The 16,986-nt window shown below is 46.4% G+C and overlaps 1 protein-coding gene across 1 annotated transcript in view; it reads left to right on the top strand.

Moving 5' to 3' along the window:
- ulk2 (unc-51 like autophagy activating kinase 2) overlaps positions 1-14,045 on the top strand; it is a 38,235-nt gene extending 24,190 nt beyond the window's left edge. The window contains exons 16-27 of the mRNA XM_088906693.1: positions 2,119-2,264; positions 2,586-2,669; positions 4,102-4,373; positions 4,987-5,183; positions 5,912-6,021; positions 7,384-7,521; positions 8,195-8,406; positions 9,573-9,754; positions 10,102-10,220; positions 10,386-10,543; positions 11,282-11,417; positions 11,664-14,045. Of these exons, the coding sequence (XP_088762819.1) occupies positions 2,119-2,264; positions 2,586-2,669; positions 4,102-4,373; positions 4,987-5,183; positions 5,912-6,021; positions 7,384-7,521; positions 8,195-8,406; positions 9,573-9,754; positions 10,102-10,220; positions 10,386-10,543; positions 11,282-11,417; positions 11,664-11,734 (1,825 nt within the window). The 3' untranslated portion in view covers positions 11,735-14,045. The remainder of the gene's footprint in view (positions 1-2,118; positions 2,265-2,585; positions 2,670-4,101; positions 4,374-4,986; positions 5,184-5,911; positions 6,022-7,383; positions 7,522-8,194; positions 8,407-9,572; positions 9,755-10,101; positions 10,221-10,385; positions 10,544-11,281; positions 11,418-11,663) is intronic.
- The last annotated feature ends 2,941 nt before the right edge of the window (positions 14,046-16,986 follow it).

The raw sequence follows: 16,986 nt of genomic DNA, 5'->3' as shown, positions 1-16,986 counted from the left end.
AGTGTAGATTCCCGAACAGCTACTGAACCCTGGGATTCTGCTGGAGATGTGTGCACTCTGGAAAGGCAGCCCATTCCTGTGCAACCTGTAGCATGTTTTTTGCAGTGACTATCAGTTGCTTTGTTTCTATGCTGTATTGTTTTTCCTTTCTCAGCTCTAGCTGGTGTTCTCATTGGTGCCAGTAATGATACAGGTGTATGTGGGCATACGCTCAGGAGGAACCTGCAAAGCAAGTGCTGATTCTTCATTGCTTGTTTGATACCTGTAAAGTTTTCATGAAGCTCGACGAAGTTGCTGCATTAAGCATGCATTGGCTGCAAGGGAACAGGTAAAAGTTCATTCCAGGCAGTGCTAGATTTCTCATTAGGCACTGCTGGCACAGTGCATAGGGCCTACAAAGGAGGGAAACATTAGTGACTAACTTAAAAAACAAGCTGAAACAACATGCTTGCGATCGACTCTAGGTGCTCCAAATCTATAATCATACGCGATCTAGCAGCTGTTCTAGAGACTAGAGTTATCGAAGTGATTGTCGCTCGACTTGCTCCATCACTCCTGTGGTTCAGCATTAGAATAGTTTAAAGTGCATCATGTCGATCGACGACATTCAATTGGCGTTCACCCCTCTTTTTGCGCATTTCGGAGTGAAATTGCCTAGGGCCTGTGGAAACCAAAATCCAGCCCTGGTTCCAGGTAAAGAGATGCAATGTTTTGGCTGTGTCACACCTGAAGCAGGGTCCACGGTCAAAACATAAGGGCTCATTACAGGGCCACAGAGTTAAATATGGTCTTCTGCTTGCATACCTCAGTCTTGAACTCAGCCCCTCCTGGGATTCAGAGCTGGTCCTGTGCCAGTTGCACAGCTGACCCAGTTTACTCACGTGCTGTTATGTTAGGTGGCATCAGTTTCCATTGCAGATTAAGCTGATTGCGTTTGTGGATACAGAGAGGCGTGGTTTAAACTCTGAAGGTCCGGATCTGCTGTATCTCCAAGTTGCGGTGTAAGACTTCAGATGTTGTAACGTCTTCTAAAGATGCATTTTCTCTTTTCTTTTATAATCATTGTTTTCCCTGGGCAGCAGCCTATCTAAATCCATTTATTATGATCTCCCCACATGGAAAGCAAACACGAGAATATTTGATCGACCAGCGTTTTTCAATTTATATCGAACAAGAACCAGTGCACCACTCTTACCAAGATGGTTTATCTTCATTTAATTAGGTTGGGCAAGTCCTTTGTAAATGGCATTCTTCCGCCAATACAATAGTCAAATAAGAGTAGGAAATTTTACAGAAATACCCTGAGAAGTTTGCAAATTAAATGAGTCATCGTGAGGGCTGGATGTTTTCCTTTTGCTTTAGCACACAGTGGAGGGGGTGGAGTTAGGGAAGAGGCTTCTTGGAGCTGTATAGATTCTGATGCAAGAGTTGTGTATCCTTGGAGTAAGAAAAGACAGGTTACAAATGAGAGTAGGGCATTTGGCCCATCTTTCTCATTTGTAGTTAACAGCTAATTAATACAAGGATCTCACCCACCTCTTTCTTGGGGAAAAAAAAAACCCAAATCAAATACCAGCTTCCACAACATGGCTGAATAGCTTGTTCCATACTCCCACAACCCTTGGGGTAAAGACGTGCCTCCTGTTCTTGGTTTTAAATGCACTTCCTATGTAGTTTCCTCTTGTGTCCTCTGGTTTATGCTTAACTGTTCATTCTGTGGAAATCCTGAGTTGACTTTTTGCCTGGGCTTTTTAAGAATGTTGGAAATGTTTGTCAGATCCCCTCTCAGTCTTCTGTGTTCAAGACTAAAGTCGGTTCAGTAAGCGGAGAGAGCTGTGGGGCTCGTTCATACTTTGGCGCTGGGGGGGGGCTGTGTGTCCCCTATGCCTGTACTGAGTCAGCACAAGAAAAGCAAGGCTGCTCATTGAGTGTGGAATTTATTAACTAAGAAAGGGGGCTACATGTCCAGACTTGTACTGAGAGCTGGAGAGCCCTCCTCTGACGCTGGTTTTATTGACACACAGTAGACTACACGGGCTCTTGCTTGCCAGTGCGACTGTGCAGCTGGGTGTTTGTAGACATGGCGTTAACATGGTTTGTGGTGTATTTCCTCTCCAGGTCGGGCACGGTGCGCAGGTCCAACACCAGCCCCATGGGCTTCACCAAGGTGGGCTCAGGCTCACCGGCGGCTGCAGATGTGCCTCAGACGGTGGGCAGGCGTCTGTCCACTGGCTCCTCGCGGCCATACTCTCCCTCCCCGCTGGGTAAGGCTCTACGCTTGTGGTGGGGGTGAACCACCCCCATGTGTTTGACACACATCTTCAGAATGGTTTCCTTCCACCTCCTTCTCTTCTGCCTCCATTGTGCGTAAGAACATGAAATCCTGCAATTTTAAAGTTGCACGTCTTCCCTTATTTGTGGGTGGGAATAAGTGGTAGTGGTAGCCATCACACCTCTCTGTTGTACTTTGCCCACATTGGAGGTTGGCCTAGTCAACGCCATGTCTGTGGGTCAGGTGGGGGGTTCTCCCCGCGGTGTGCCCGTCAGCGTGCCGCAGCTGAGTGCTTTGGTTTGTGTCTCTGCAGTGGGCACCATCCCCGAGCAGCTGGGACACTGCTGCTGTGGGCACCCCCAGGGCCACGAGCCGCGCAGCCGGAGCTCGTCAGGAGGTGAGGCCGCTCTCCTCCCCACCGCTAACCAGCCTGCCCGTTGGACTGCGTTTTTACAGCACGTGATCTCCGATCGCAGCCCCGTGAGCCCCATGCGAGACTTCTGGGTGGGAAGCTGTGGTGCCTTGGCTGACTGCCCACTGTGGGGCCTCTCTCTTAACCCAGTGAAGGGCAGATTGATCCGACGGATTGAAGCCCTGATCCCAGGGGATGAGCTGCCCGTTTGCTCTGAAAGATTGAGGTCAAGCTGCAGCCATGACACTCTCTGCCTTTTTTTTTTATAAGAATGACCACGTTCTCCGCCTGCTTTGTCCCCCCTCCAGCTGGGCTCATTGTTAAAAACACTCTGCCTCATCCTTTCACTGCACTGAGTGCTTTTTGTCAATCAGAGGAGCTGTACCCATAGCAACCACAAACCTGGAGGGTCTTCGTCTGGTTTCCTCAGCTGAGTGGCTTCAAAACAGCGTTGCAAAGACATTTGTGGCCCTCGGGAGAAACAAAAACTGCATGCTTTTTTAACTGTGGAAATTTTAATAGCTGCCAAATCACTTCGAAACCACCACTGTCAGTAAAATCTGGGCCGTAAAAGATTGAATTCATTGATAGGACTTGTATGCAAGTAGGTTAAAAAAAAATGGGTTATGGGAAGAGTGTAATGATTTCAGTGTTTTCCTTCACACTTAGAACATATAACGGTATTAGTTCAGGTGTGATGAGTAGTCTGCAGTGCCACCTAGTGTCCATTAGTCATGAACACTTTCACAAGTGGAGCTGAATGAACAAATTCTATTTCCTCTACATGCTGGAATGTAGCACCTCACTCTGTACCATTGCTCTTAAGGGCCTTTTACACAAAGAATTTGCCACTGTACTGCATTGATGCTCATTTTTCTGCTGAAGAAACAAACAGTTGAAGTTCTAAATTGCCATGCAAATCATTGTGTGCTAAATTATAACTTCTTGCACGAGGCATTTTAGTGATTTTTTTTTTGCTAGTTTAATTGCAAAAACAGAACAAAGCAACAATGGGTGGCAAAGCATGCCCGTGTGCTCAAATGGGCATGAACACCAGCAATTGCACAACAGCGTTGACTTGTTTTTGTAAAAGGTGTTTATGAACAACAGGTTAGTAAAGGCACTTGTCCAGTTTGACACCTGCAAATTCAACGATCTTTATTGGCATGACTGATGACTTACAGTGTTGCCAAAGCAGATACAATTAACACAGCATTTACAGTACACACATGTTTGGACATATGTCAGACAAAACATAAAATGTTATTGTGAGACAGGCTCACTGTCTCTTCTTCAGGCTGACGCACAGTTTATCGTTTTTTTCCCAATAAGACGGTAAATGCTCTCAGTGCCTCTGCGTCATGAGCTCTTGGGATATGGCTGCAAACATCTGACCATTTTGTACTTCTCTGGCCAGGTTCCCCTGTGCCCCCCTCTCAGCTGCTGGGTGCCCGGCTGCAGAGTGCACCCACCCTGACCGACGTCTACCAGAACAAACAGAAGCTCCGCAAGCAGCTCTCAGACCCTGTGTACCCGTCAGCTGCAGCCTATCCCAGCAGCCACTCTCCCCAGCTGAGCCGCCCTGGTAGTTTCGGCACCTCCCCCACCAAGCACCTTGGCTCCTCCCCCCGCTCTTCTGATTGGTTACAGAAGACCCCGCTGCCCACCATCATTGGTTCACCTACCAAGGTACACCAAGCAAGGTCCCCGCCCCCGTATTTGTGCATCCATACACCAGTCTGATTTTCAGTAATCTCAGGAAAAATAACTGTTTAAAGTTTTTCTTTTGAAGAACAGCCACAGCTTCAGATTCTGAGATTTTGTCAGATTTTGTACCTATGCAAATACCTTGCTCAAGCTTAACAGTAGCATCCCTACCAGAGTTTGAACCTGCGACTCTGGTTCAAAGTGCAGTAACCACTACCTCATGCTGTTTCTGGACGTTAGTTAAGTTGCTGTTTTGTTAATTTGATGCCCATTGCAAACCGGAGAGGTCTAATGTTGATAAACTTGTCATTCGATTGAGTCAAGAGCTAGTTTATTTTATTTCCAAAAGCATTAAGTAGAGTTTGGGTATACGGTAGTCCCTGTGTTACCAGTATTGTTGTTAGTCATTTAAATTCACATGCAATGATTTTGTGCCACCAGATAGAAGGTACTGCACACCAGTTTAACTCACTACCATTTTATAATCATCTTCCTGCATTTATTACACTGTAAATGTTTTTATGGCCTTGCTGCAGTTATTGTGGAAATGGTCATCTTCATTGCTAGACTGACTGTCATCCCATCTGCTGTGCAGACGAATGCCCCTTTCAAGATCCCCAAAACCCAGGCCTCATGCAACCTGCTGGCCCTGGCTGCTCAGCAGGGCGTGGCGGACAGCTCGGCCCCCAGCAAGGCCCACGCTGACCTCCGCGACCTCTGCCCCTACCAGTGCTCTCCGTACCTGGGGGCCCGCCAGGCTGCCCCTGAGCACAGCAGGGCCGCCTTCGGCAGGTAAGAGACCGCACACAGGACCCCACCTGGGAGCTTCCTCTTCCAGCTGTCCAGCCCCGAGGTGTGGCGCCCATCTGATCATGGTTAGCATTTCATCGGACTGGCCAAAGCGCCTCTGCATTTGGCTGCTGCCCGTGACAGGTGCAGACAAGATCAAGCACCAGATCTCTTTTATCATCTGGGAGCTTTTCTTTCTCTGTTAATTTTGGCAAGATTTTTTTCCCTCCATTTTGGTAAAATGAGTGGAGGGCTATAGGACCATCACGTGCGCTACAGTGCTTTTGTTGTACAAGGATGTTAAACCAGTAAGAGCAATTCAGAAGCAGAAGAGGTTTGCTGCTCAGGGAATCGAGCTTTAGAAAGTTCACATGGTTACAGACAGAGGTTGCACGAGCCAAATTTGGAGAGGAGGTGTGAAAGCATGTTTTCTAACTTTCAGTTCATGCTGCTGGTTCACTTTGGTCTAACAGTAAAGACTAAAAAGCCTATTCCAGCCAGACTGTGGGTTTTGATCCGTTTCACTGACAGGTCCCTGCCCTTAACACCATTCCCCACACAGTACTGACACTCTCCCTCGCCTTCTCCACAGCCTCCCTGGTTCATTCTCTCTGGAATGCTCCTGCCGTCTGCCCCTCCTCCTTATTCCCATATTCCTCACTGCTTCTTTCGTTCCCTGTAATTCCTACATCAGAGATCGGACTCTGACGGGTGCGTGTGTCACATTGCAGGTCTGTCAGCACAGGGAGGCTGTCGGAGCCTCCGGTCCGGATCACGCTGGGGGGGCAGCCCTGCCAGGGCAGCACTGACAGCCTCAACGCCGAGAGACCCATGGACACAGGTAGGCCAGTGTCCCGCCTGTCCCTGCCACAGCCTAGCAAGAAAGCTGGGTCCCATCACCTTTCTTTAATGGCACAGAATTAATGAAGTTGAATCTGCCTTTTAAGTTTCCTACAAATGTTTTGCTCTTTTTCTAGGGGTCACTTTATAGTAATGGTAATTCAGCAGGCATTTATCTGTATAAGTTTGGAGTGTCTCAGATGTTTAGAATAGAAGAGCTGTGCTTACTGTGGGAATTCAACAGGCGATGGTGAAATTGTGGTCTTAATGCCAGGAGTGGGAGAAAAAAAGCTCCTAGTTAAGATAGCTTCTGTAATGATATGCTAAACAATTAGAAATGACAAATGCATTAAAAAAAATATATGTGGGACTACATTGATATTGGTATTATTGCTGAAAGAAAGCCAGATGCATTTTTTCCTTAGCAGACTTCAGCCCCTGGAGAGGAGTTTGCAGTGTGCGTCTCTTTTACTCAATTCAATTCCAGGTGCTTTATTAGCATGACCGATGGGTACAATCAGTGTTGCCAAAGCAAATGAAAGTAATGATATTTACATGAAACAAAACAAAAATAGAAGTAAAATAAAATCTACAGACATATTACAGACATATTACAACAAAGACATATTATAAAATATTGACATATTCTGTAGGCGGCTGGAGCATTATTGGGAGACAGACTCACTGTTCCTCAGGCTGTGACAGGAGATCACATACTGGGCTGCCAGTTCCACCGAGTTCCCTCCTCCCTCTCCCAGTAGGATTGGGACCCGTTGTGATTCTGGCAGGTGTGAGAACTCTGGGATTAGATTTCTGAATTTAGGGAAGAATGTTTCTCTAATCCCAGAGTATCTGTCACAGTGCAGTAGGAAGTGCACCTCTGTCTCTATTTCTCCCCGCTGGCAGTGGGAGCACAGCCTGTCCTCTCTGGGCAGCCAGGTCTGCCTGTGTCGCCCAGTTTCTATGGCCAGGTTGTGGTCACTGAGCCTGTACTTCGTCAGGGTCTGTTTCTGTTTGTTATTTTTTATTTTGGTCAAATATTCAGCTAGTGTGTATTGTCTGTTTAAGGTTCTGTAACATTCCAGTTTATGTTGTGTTTGTGTGTGTGTGTCCCAGTGTGTGAGATATTGCTGTTTGATCTGTGCTGTGATGTGGTTGAGTCTGGGTTGTGGTGCTCTAGCAGTGCTGTCCTGAGGCTGGCTGGTGTCGGTGTGGCTCAGGTCGGTGAGCCTCAGGACCAGCTGGCTCAGGGGGCTCTGTTTTGGGCTCAGCTCTTGGCTCAGCAGGGCTTCTCTTTCTCTGATTCTGCTGGCTGGGTGTGAGTTTTCAGGTGATCGTGCAAGTAACCCCTCTCTGTCTACAGCTCCAGCTGGAGCCTGTGCAGGGCTCCCCGCGACTGGCTCGAGCCCCCGCACGGTGCTCTTCACTGTGGGGTCACCCCCCAACAGCGCCACCCCCCCGACCTGCAGCCAGCAGGGCACCCGACTTCGCACCACCTCAGGTGAGGAGCCCGGCTGTGAAACCCGTCGGCCCTCAGTTCGGCCGAGGCCTCTTCATTAATCCAAACAGCATGTTTTAAAATATAATAGTGACAGTGAGATCACATGCATATTGTAAGCAGCAGTTCAGCTCTCTATAGACATTCACCTCAGACTGTCAGTGTTTATCTGATCACTGTAGACTGTAGTAACTCAGGTATTGCTCTACTAGAGTGTTAGGTTTCTAGAGAATAGATTTCCTTAAAGAAGTCTCTTATCCCTGAAGTTAGGTTTCCATTACGAAAACTTGGTAATAATAATGTAATAATACCTTACTTATGTAGCTCTTTTCTGGACACTCCAATCAAAGTGCTTTACATGTAATGGGGAATCCCACTTCCACCACCAATGAGTAGCCCACACCTGGATATTGTGCTGGCAGCCATAGTGCACCAGTACTCTCCCCACACACCAGCTCTCAGTGGGGAGGAGAACAGAGTGATGAAGCCAGTTCAGAGATGGGGATTATTTGGAGGCCGTAATTGAATGGAAAGAGATTAGACATCAAGTTCCCCCTGGCCTTTACCAATTTTCCATATTACAGTGTTACTGGTCCTGGATTTGTAATCTGTGGATGACCACGGTCCTGTTCCTCACTTTCTTTCCTTGCTCCACACCACCCTTCCGTCTCCCCAGTGGGCTCCAACAGCTCCGCCGGCTCGCTTTGCTCCACCAGCGGTCGAATCTACATGGGCTCCCCCCCGGGCATGGTCGTGGGCACATCCCCGCCCGCGGCCGAGGCGGCACCCAGCAGCCTGCGCTACGTCCCCTACGGCACGTCCCCCCCGAGCCTGGAGGGCTTCATCACGTTCGAGGCCCCGGAGCTGCCCGAGGAGACGCTCATGGAGGTAAGATTAGCGCCGCTGCCCTGGGCTCGCCTGGCTCCGACAGTCCCATCCCTCAGAAAAGGGCCGAAGGGAGCCGAGGGAGCTGAAATCACAAATCACCGTCGCCATTGACATTAGTTTCTGCAGGAACTCAAACTGGATAGTTTCAGACTAGGAGTGCCCTTGTGGGGAGGTATCAGCCTCGTCTTCCAGACCTGCACCTAAACCTCTACTTCAGCAGTGCACAGAAATAAGTGTCCACCCCCTACGAAGTGAAGAAATCTCTGGTTGGGGGAGAAGGGAGTTCTCGACGTTGGGGGAGTTTCTCAACAGCTTGTGTGTGGGGGTTGTGGGGGAGCTGAAATAAATCTGGAGCTGACCCACGTTGTGCATAGACCCATGCTGAGACATCCTCTCTTAAGAATGTAAGGGAGCTTTCAAACTACAGGAAGCTATTTGGTCCATCCAGGCTGTTTAGTAGTTGATCGGAGGATCCCATCCGGTCTTGTCTTGAAGGAAGCCTGGGTTTCGGCTTCAATAACGTGGCTGGTAGCAAGTTTCAGGTCTCTCCTGTAGAAATATCCTCTAAAGGAAAAACGGAACAAATTACACATGTAAAATACACATTAAAACCCTATCATTTGTGCTATGAAGACTGGTAATGACATCCGTCAAGTGTAGAAAACTTTGTTACAAACTGTTGCTCTGAATTACCAACCTTTTGTGTTTCATATACAGTAGCTAAGAGCCAAACTCCTGTCAAGCTTAAACGAGCCTTCTGGTGATGCATCCTATTGAGTAGAACTGTATCTCCAAAAGCTGTCATTAGTTAAAACACTCGCAAAACAGTTTTGTTCAGATTTAATCTCTGCATGTTTGAAGTTAGGAGTAACAGCTGGGTAGCTCTTATATCTTTGCATTTCTGTTTAAGAGCAAAAAGAATATTCGTCTTGTAGTCCTCCTTGTAGAGGTGCAGTTGTGATTTTCATACCTGACAGATCATTAATTAGTCCCGATGGATATCAAGACTTATGATTAGAGAAGATCCAATGGGATCTCGTGCTGTCAAAGATCACATTGGATCACAAAGATCACATTCCAGCTACGAGGAGAAATGGTAAGAGCCTGGAAAGGCAGTGTGGCTCAGCTGCAGGTGGCGCTGACAGCTGCATTTCTCTCGCCTGTAGCGGGAGCACACGGACACGCTGCTGCACCTGCGCATGATGCTGTCCTTCACGGACTGCGTGCTGGAGATTGCCTCGGCGCGGGGGGCCGGGGGGGCCGAGCTGGGGGTGTCGGCCGCCTCTCTCTACCCCCCCCAGGAAAGTGTGGTCGTGGACCAGATCAGCCAGCTCAGCAAAGACTGGGGGTAGGTGCGCTGTCACTTCTCAGAGCCGCAGGGCGGGTCCGAGGGGCTTCTCCTACAGCTAAATCTTTTGCTCACTGTGTTCACCGAGTTCACATTTTTTTTAGGGTAAACCTCTTCCTTTTGTAGCATTCTGTCTGGACTTCTAATAGCAATTGAAATGATTGAATGCTTGCCTGCATTCTGGAGGTTACTGCTCTGGGAGCACAGTTCAGCATGCCTCCGTGCTTGTGTATAGAAGAACGGTCAGTAACAATGGGCTGAATGCTGGTTGTCGTAACATGTCTTTCGTGCACCTGTGCGTGTGCCCGGTGAAGAGGAGTCAGCCTGCGCTTTGCCTGCCCCTACAGGCAGGTGGAGCAGTTGGTCCTGTACATGAAAGCTGCGCAGCTCCTGGCCTCTTCCCTGCACCTGGCCAAGAATCAGATCAAGTCCTCGAAGCTCAACCCCTCCACTGCTGTCAAACAGGGTAGGCGTCTGTAATAACTGCGGCCTGAGACGGCCTGCTAGTCTTGAAAAGAAAAAGTACCGAACTTCCATTAGTCTTCTCAATATGCCTTTTGTTTAAATAAGCTGAAAATGTCCGCTCTCGATGAGGTAGAGGTACAAACTGGATTTCCTGTCCCGCGCGCAGTGGTGAAGAGCCTGAACGAGCGCTACAAGACCTGCATCTCGCTGTGCCGCCGCTTCACTGACCGGCTCAACCACTTCTTCTCTGACAAGCAGCGCTTCGTGGACGAGATCAGCAGCGTCACCGCAGAGAAGCTCATCTACAGCCACGCGGTGGAGATGGTAAGGGAAGCGAGCGATGGGCACGGGAACTGACTGCTGCATTCCGAAGCCTACATGACACACCCAGTGCTCCCTATGTGCAGGGAACACATTCCTGAAGGGCTCACGGATAACGGGAAGCATGCTTCGTGGGGAAAATGCTCTCCTATACCTTATATGTAGCATGGGTGGACCTAGTACACAGATCTACACATTTAGACCACGTGACAAAAGAACATGACAGAAATCGAATGCAGTTCTGCACAGTTTTCTGTTATGAACAAAATATTGTGTAAATGAATATGCTTTTGCTTTTTCCCCACCAGCACTAGATTATTCAGCCATTAGCGATCAGTTTGGTCTTCCCTTCCCGACCTCTGGATTCTTTTCCCAGCTCTGCGCGAGACCCCAGCCGAGATCAGCAAGTGGGGCAAGGCCGGGATGTGCTCTGGCCTGTTCTCAGGTGCTGGTCACGTGGTGGCCACATGAGCATGGCCTGACCAGCAGTACGGCGCACAGGCCGACTGTAAAAACTGACGTTTGTGAGACTTGCAAGACACCTTGAGTTACAGAGATCAAGGAGAGATAGTCTTCCTGACTGGCAGTTATACTGAAATCTCGGACTTGGGAAAATTGGGGAATGAAAAAATGCTCTGCTCCCAACTTGAATGAAAATATTCCTGTTACTTGAGTACGGTGGTTGCTCCATATTTTTTTAAGATGGAAGGTAAGCCAGGATACCGCTTGTGTCCCCCTCAGGTGCAGTCGGCCGCCCTGGACGAGATGTTCCAGCAGACGGAGGACATCGCCTACCGCTACAACAGGGCCGCCCTGCTGCTGGAGGGGCTGTCCAAGATCCTGCAGGACCCGGCCGACATCGAGAACGTCAACAAGTGTGAGTCTCTTCCTGTCCTCCGCAGGGGCGTGGGCCCGGCTGTGTGGTATTGAACTGGCTGTGCAGGTCGATGCACGGGCAGGTCAGGCTTCTGCTGTCCCCTTCAGAGCGATCTGCTCTGCAAACTCCTAGGATCGCGGTGCTGCTTTTTTTCCGTGGTTAAATACGCTGTTTTGTTTTTGCTCCTCTGCTTGTGCACGTGGGGTTTGCAGGTGTCTGACTTTCCTCTGCCTGTTGCGTTTGCAGACAAGGCCAGCGTGGAGCGCCGGATCTCTGCTCTCTGCTGCTGCACGGTAGCTCTGTACGAACAGCCCTGAGGGACCACCCGCCTTGCCTGACAGGGGACCACTTCACATCTGGGCAGCGGCAACAGAGACAGCATTGAGGGAAAGAAATCCCAAGTTCTTTTGTAGCTGTTTCAGCACCTTTTAAGTTTGATTTTAAAACGGAAGAGCAAATAGTGTTATTTCTTACTGCGATAGGGCCTTACTGCCCCAGCAGGAGAGATGAACAACCTGACTACCAAAGAAATCGAAGAGGGGGAGAAGTCCTGGAGGCGAAAGAAACCCCTCTTCTAGGCTCCAGAAGGCGACTTCCACCATTCAGGAACTTCAGGGGCAAATTAGAGGACAAACGGATCAAAATTCGACATGATTTTAAATCATCTTGATGAAGTTCACTCACAACAGAGGACTTTACAACGTTCAACGTTTTATTGCATTTCTTATTGTAACTGTTGCTATTGTTCTTCTTATTGCAATTATTTATTTGTTCAGAGGATTAAATCAGCTGTTCTCAAGGGATGGCAAGGAGGTCAACTTGCCTGTTTGACATCCCTGGATTTGAGAAAATCGACACAAGTCTGAACTGTTACTCCTGAAGGAAAAAAAAAAAGAAAATTACAGACTTGGGAGTAAGGTGTGCACACACACACTCACAAGGTGAGTGTGAAGAGTTGCAGGAGAGTATGTAAATTTGTAATTAGTGTTTTTTTTGTTACCAAGATGCACTTTATTATCGATGAAGAGGAGGAAATCAGTGGACAGTTGTCCTTAGTTGGACAGATTTGGTATTCAGCTGGGTTTTTGGGGAGTAGCAGGGGTGGAACGACAAACCCCTGAGCAACAGCCTCACCGCACTCAACTGTACAACACACAGGCTGACTTGAAAAACTGTTGTGACGTTTGTGGGACTTGAAATATACCTTGAGTCACCAAGATCAAGGATAAAATACCAGTCTTCCTGACTGGCAGTTACGCTGAAATCCCTGATTTGGGAAAATGGGGAATTAAAGAAACACATTTTGAAAATGAACCTTTTTTTTTCTTCCTGAAGTGGTTTCAGTGCAGGTGCAGTAATTCTGGAGCAGGCTCAAGTCTTATCCTGGAGATCTTGCTCCCAATTTGAATCAAAATATTCATATTACTTGAGTACAGTAGTTGCTTTTTGTTTAAGATGGGAGTTTTTTTAATGTTAATACTGTAGTTTTTAATCTTTTGTTTTTCAAAGCAATTAAGTGTTTGCAACATGTAAATATTTGAATGTTGTGCATGTGACTTTCCTGGATGAGTGCGCGAGCTGTGTGAATTTGGAGACCGCGAGTGTTGCTATCGGATGCGCTGTCTTTTTCGTGGAAGAGCACAAACATGTCACAGATGAATGACTTTCACTGTTGCTGTTACTGCCATGGTGTTACTTGAACGCAGCTGCTGGCTGTGAGGAGAGGGGGGTGCTTGGCGTTGGATCTGGACCTTGACAGGGCGATTTCCGAAACTCTTCCAAGGAGATGAGGGGCGATGTGCTTTCCAAACAAAGGAATGTTTGATTCTGAAACAATAAGCAGATGCTTGTGGCAGTATTACCATGACAGTACCCAGGAGGTATGCACCAGAGCCTGTCCAGAAATAAATTCCTCTTTAAGGAATGTACAGATGGGCGTTAAAAGGCAGTTGACTGGAGAACAGCTTTCTCTCCCCTGGAAGTGTGAATGTTGCCTGGTGTTGCACTGTAACACTGCAGCACAACTTACAGTAATGGTAGGTTCTTCCCTTACTGTACTTTTTACTACGTCTCTGTTTCTGTAATTGACCTGATCTACAAACCAGCCCTTCCCCCAGCTTGAGATCACCCCAAACCACAAAAGGCCTTGTCTATAAAGTTAATACATTGTTAGAAACTCGCGTCCTCTGTACAGGTTTAGCACAATCCCATGCTTATCATAATATCATTTGTAGTGTAGACAACCTAGCCACACTATAAGATATGCTGAATAAGGTACTGTAAGATGGGCCAAATGGCCTCCTCGTTTATAACCGTCCTGGTCTCCCAGCTCACAGGCATTAAACACCTGGAAGATTTAGTGTTAAAGCAGGCAGTACCAAGCACGGCTTCTGTCCCATTGGATGACCGAACATACGAGTCCTCTTGATGTGTGCTGATGTGATAAACAAACCACGTTTTCACGCCTTGGTACTTCGTGCTCGAGACTTTTTATTCCATAGAGTTTCCCAAGTGGTCACTCTTGAAAGTGCAAATGTTTTAAATGATCTCCGTTTACACTCGAGGCATTTCTTTGCTCTGTTGTGAACCTCAAAACTGCAGCCTTTGGCAATTAAAAAGAAACCCTGGAACCCTGCGTTTAAAAATGTGTTTTTACTCTCTTCAAGCGGGGAGCCGGTTTGAAACTGTGCAAGCCCTCCTGGTGTGTCCTCTCGAACCCACTAACTAGCCAACTTGTCGGTTCTGTCTGGATGGTGTTTTTGATTTGTCTTTCAAACTCTCGGTGCTTTATTCTTCCGGGCCTTAAGCATTGCTCCACTGCTGCCTGCATTTCCAATTTCTGATCGCCTGTGTATCAAAATATACTTCAATACGTTTAAAGGGACTTCCTGACCTTTTCAAGTTACGAAGCACAGGAAAAAAGAAAACGGACCTCAAGACTGCAGATAACGTGGCTGAAGGTCGCTAATTGGTTACATTGTGACTTGATGCGAAAATTAGCCTTGTTGGCTTTTAATTTTTCGCCTTAAAGAGTTAAAAAGCCTTGATGGGCTTATACTCTTATGAATGTAAGGCTCTCATTTTGTGTGTGGATAGGCCTCTGACGATGTGATGTTACCCCAAAAAATAACCTGCTGTCCCTACGGCATAGTGTATTTATCACTTTAATTGAGAATAAACTCCCTGCACATGCACAGTGGGAATTTTATGACTGGGGTAGAGGGAGGGAGTGGATTTAATTGGTTCTGGGCCTATAGGCTCACTGCTGGTCCATGTCTCATATCTGTGTTGAGGGTGTCCTGCACGCCATGTTCTTCTTGTTTAAGAAATTGAATATCGGCAGTAGTGATCAATCTGCCTCCGAATATCCAGAGTAGGTCAAGACCTTGGCAAGCAGTAATGGATGGACTTGGCTAATACCTTGACCTGTGTATATGAAATCTTTCTGCCACCAGATGGTATCTAATATCTTCAGTGTTTGAGTCTCCTACTTGGCACAGCAGGAGTACAATATACATTTTTGTAAGAATGCTTCAAAGGAGAATTTAAGATCACTTATTTTACCTAATGTGAATGTGCAATCTGTTGTGGCTCTAGTCAGTTATTCAGGTGTGTGGTTTTTTTTTTTAATTCTCTCCCAATAAAATTTAAAGGTTAATAATTGCTTTATGCATAGTTAAACCAGATAGTTCAAGCAGGTAGCTGCGTTAGCATGTGTAGGCTGCAAAGGAACAAGTAATAGGTTTATTCCATTCTGAAAAGAGAAGAAAAACGTTTCGGCCGTGGAGCCTTCTTCAGGTGTGAGCTGAAGAAGGCTCCACGGCCAAAACGTTGTTTTCTTTCTTCTCTTTTCAGCATGGAATAAACCTATTACTTGTTCCGTTATACCAGATATGTAATTATATTGCTATATAAACTGCTGATATAATGTAATCGCTGATATAACCAGAATCCAAACAAGAATCTGAGCCTTTTGACCTGGAAGATTCTTTTTTTTAAATCTGACTTAAATGAGCTCCTTTTTGTTCTTCTTTTTTGGGAAACTCAAAAATGATCTCTCGGCACTTATTTACAATACATGGCAAAGCTGCACTTGAGTAAAATAGTATCAGAAAGGGCGATTGAGACTTATTTTGTTTCCAGTGTTTGTCCTGTTGAGTTGCTACCTCTCCTCCTTGTCATTCCCATGCGTTTCTCATCCGTACTTCCAAAAAGGTAGCGATTTCCATCTCTTTTGAAGCTTGAGTAGACGAAGGCACGGGCCGCCTTGTATCAATACAGAACACCCGCTCACTTCCGGAATTCCTCAGGATACCCCATTTCCTGAAGAGCATTGCACAAATGAACCCAGGTTCTACCCTGATTTGTGCAAGTTATCTGCGATCAGTCTGACTCCAGTGCAGCACAGAACGAGCTGAAGTCAGGTGACAAAGCCATTAGAAACAACCCGAGACTCCTGTGCGCAGATGATGTCTGTGTAGAATGGCCTGTATGTGCATTTGATTTACATTTAATAAACCAAAACACCATGACAAATGCTCGCTATTGTTATTTCTACATTTTCCCCGTTTTAATAGTTCACATGTATAACCAAATAAAGTGCTTGATTTGCAAGGTTTGTAACAAGAAACAAAAATGATCTGCGTGAATCTTCATCCAAAAGTACTTTTCAGCATTGTTTCGGTTTGTGGATTGCTTTGCATCCTTCACGAAAACAATATTTTGAAAGAACAGAATACACTAAAGATGTAACAACCGACATTTTAATTACAGACAACATCTTACAAAGAAGAAATTAAGCTAACATTTAGAAAATCATGCATAATTAAGCAACACAATTAATTTCCTGCAGTTATCTTTGACATCGACTGTCTCTTTCTGCAAGACCAACTTAAAAACGATTGTGAAAAGGTATATCCAGAGAGGATTGTATACATATCACCAAAGCTACCCAGTTCTAAAAGGCACTTTGAACGTAATTGGTTTATTTGTTTGGATGCTACTTTTTATCCAGTGGTTTACGGTAACCAAGATTACAATTACACGTTTTTACCAGCACATTTTGGCACCTGCTTATAAAGCTGGAGTAAAGCCACAGTCTCGCCATATAGGAGGTGAACCCAAAGACCAGTCACCATCAGTGTCTGGAGAGACAAACAAATTACCACATTTCATTAAATACTAGAGGTTAAATGGTCGCTTTCGAAATTGCTATCGTACAACCAAACCGTTCATTCTTAATACCCCCTTCCTTATCAAGTCTAATGATTTTTTTTACAAAAAGAAACGATAATTTATCATCTCCTACATACATTGCATTCTGCACGCAGCTGTAAGTAAACAAGCAAAAAATCAATTTCAATGGTTGTCTTAAGCGTTTAACTATAACGGTTCACAAAGGAATCATTCGTGGCAACAGTTTGTTACTGTACTTCTCCCCGACAATACACCATTGTTTTGGCGTATGAATAATGGGTTTATCCTGCCTTCTGTTTGTTTGGCGAAAAAGTTACTAACGCTGATCTTAAACTACTGTTGTTACTTAGAAACGCCTGTTTTTCGGGCCCTG

This window comes from Atractosteus spatula, chromosome 27, assembly GCF_055471065.1.
Source record: "Atractosteus spatula isolate fAtrSpa1 chromosome 27, fAtrSpa1.hap1, whole genome shotgun sequence".
Lineage (NCBI taxonomy): Eukaryota > Metazoa > Chordata > Actinopteri > Semionotiformes > Lepisosteidae > Atractosteus > Atractosteus spatula.
Note: the sequence above shows the minus strand (reverse complement) of the source record. Positions and strands in the feature narration are given on the sequence as shown.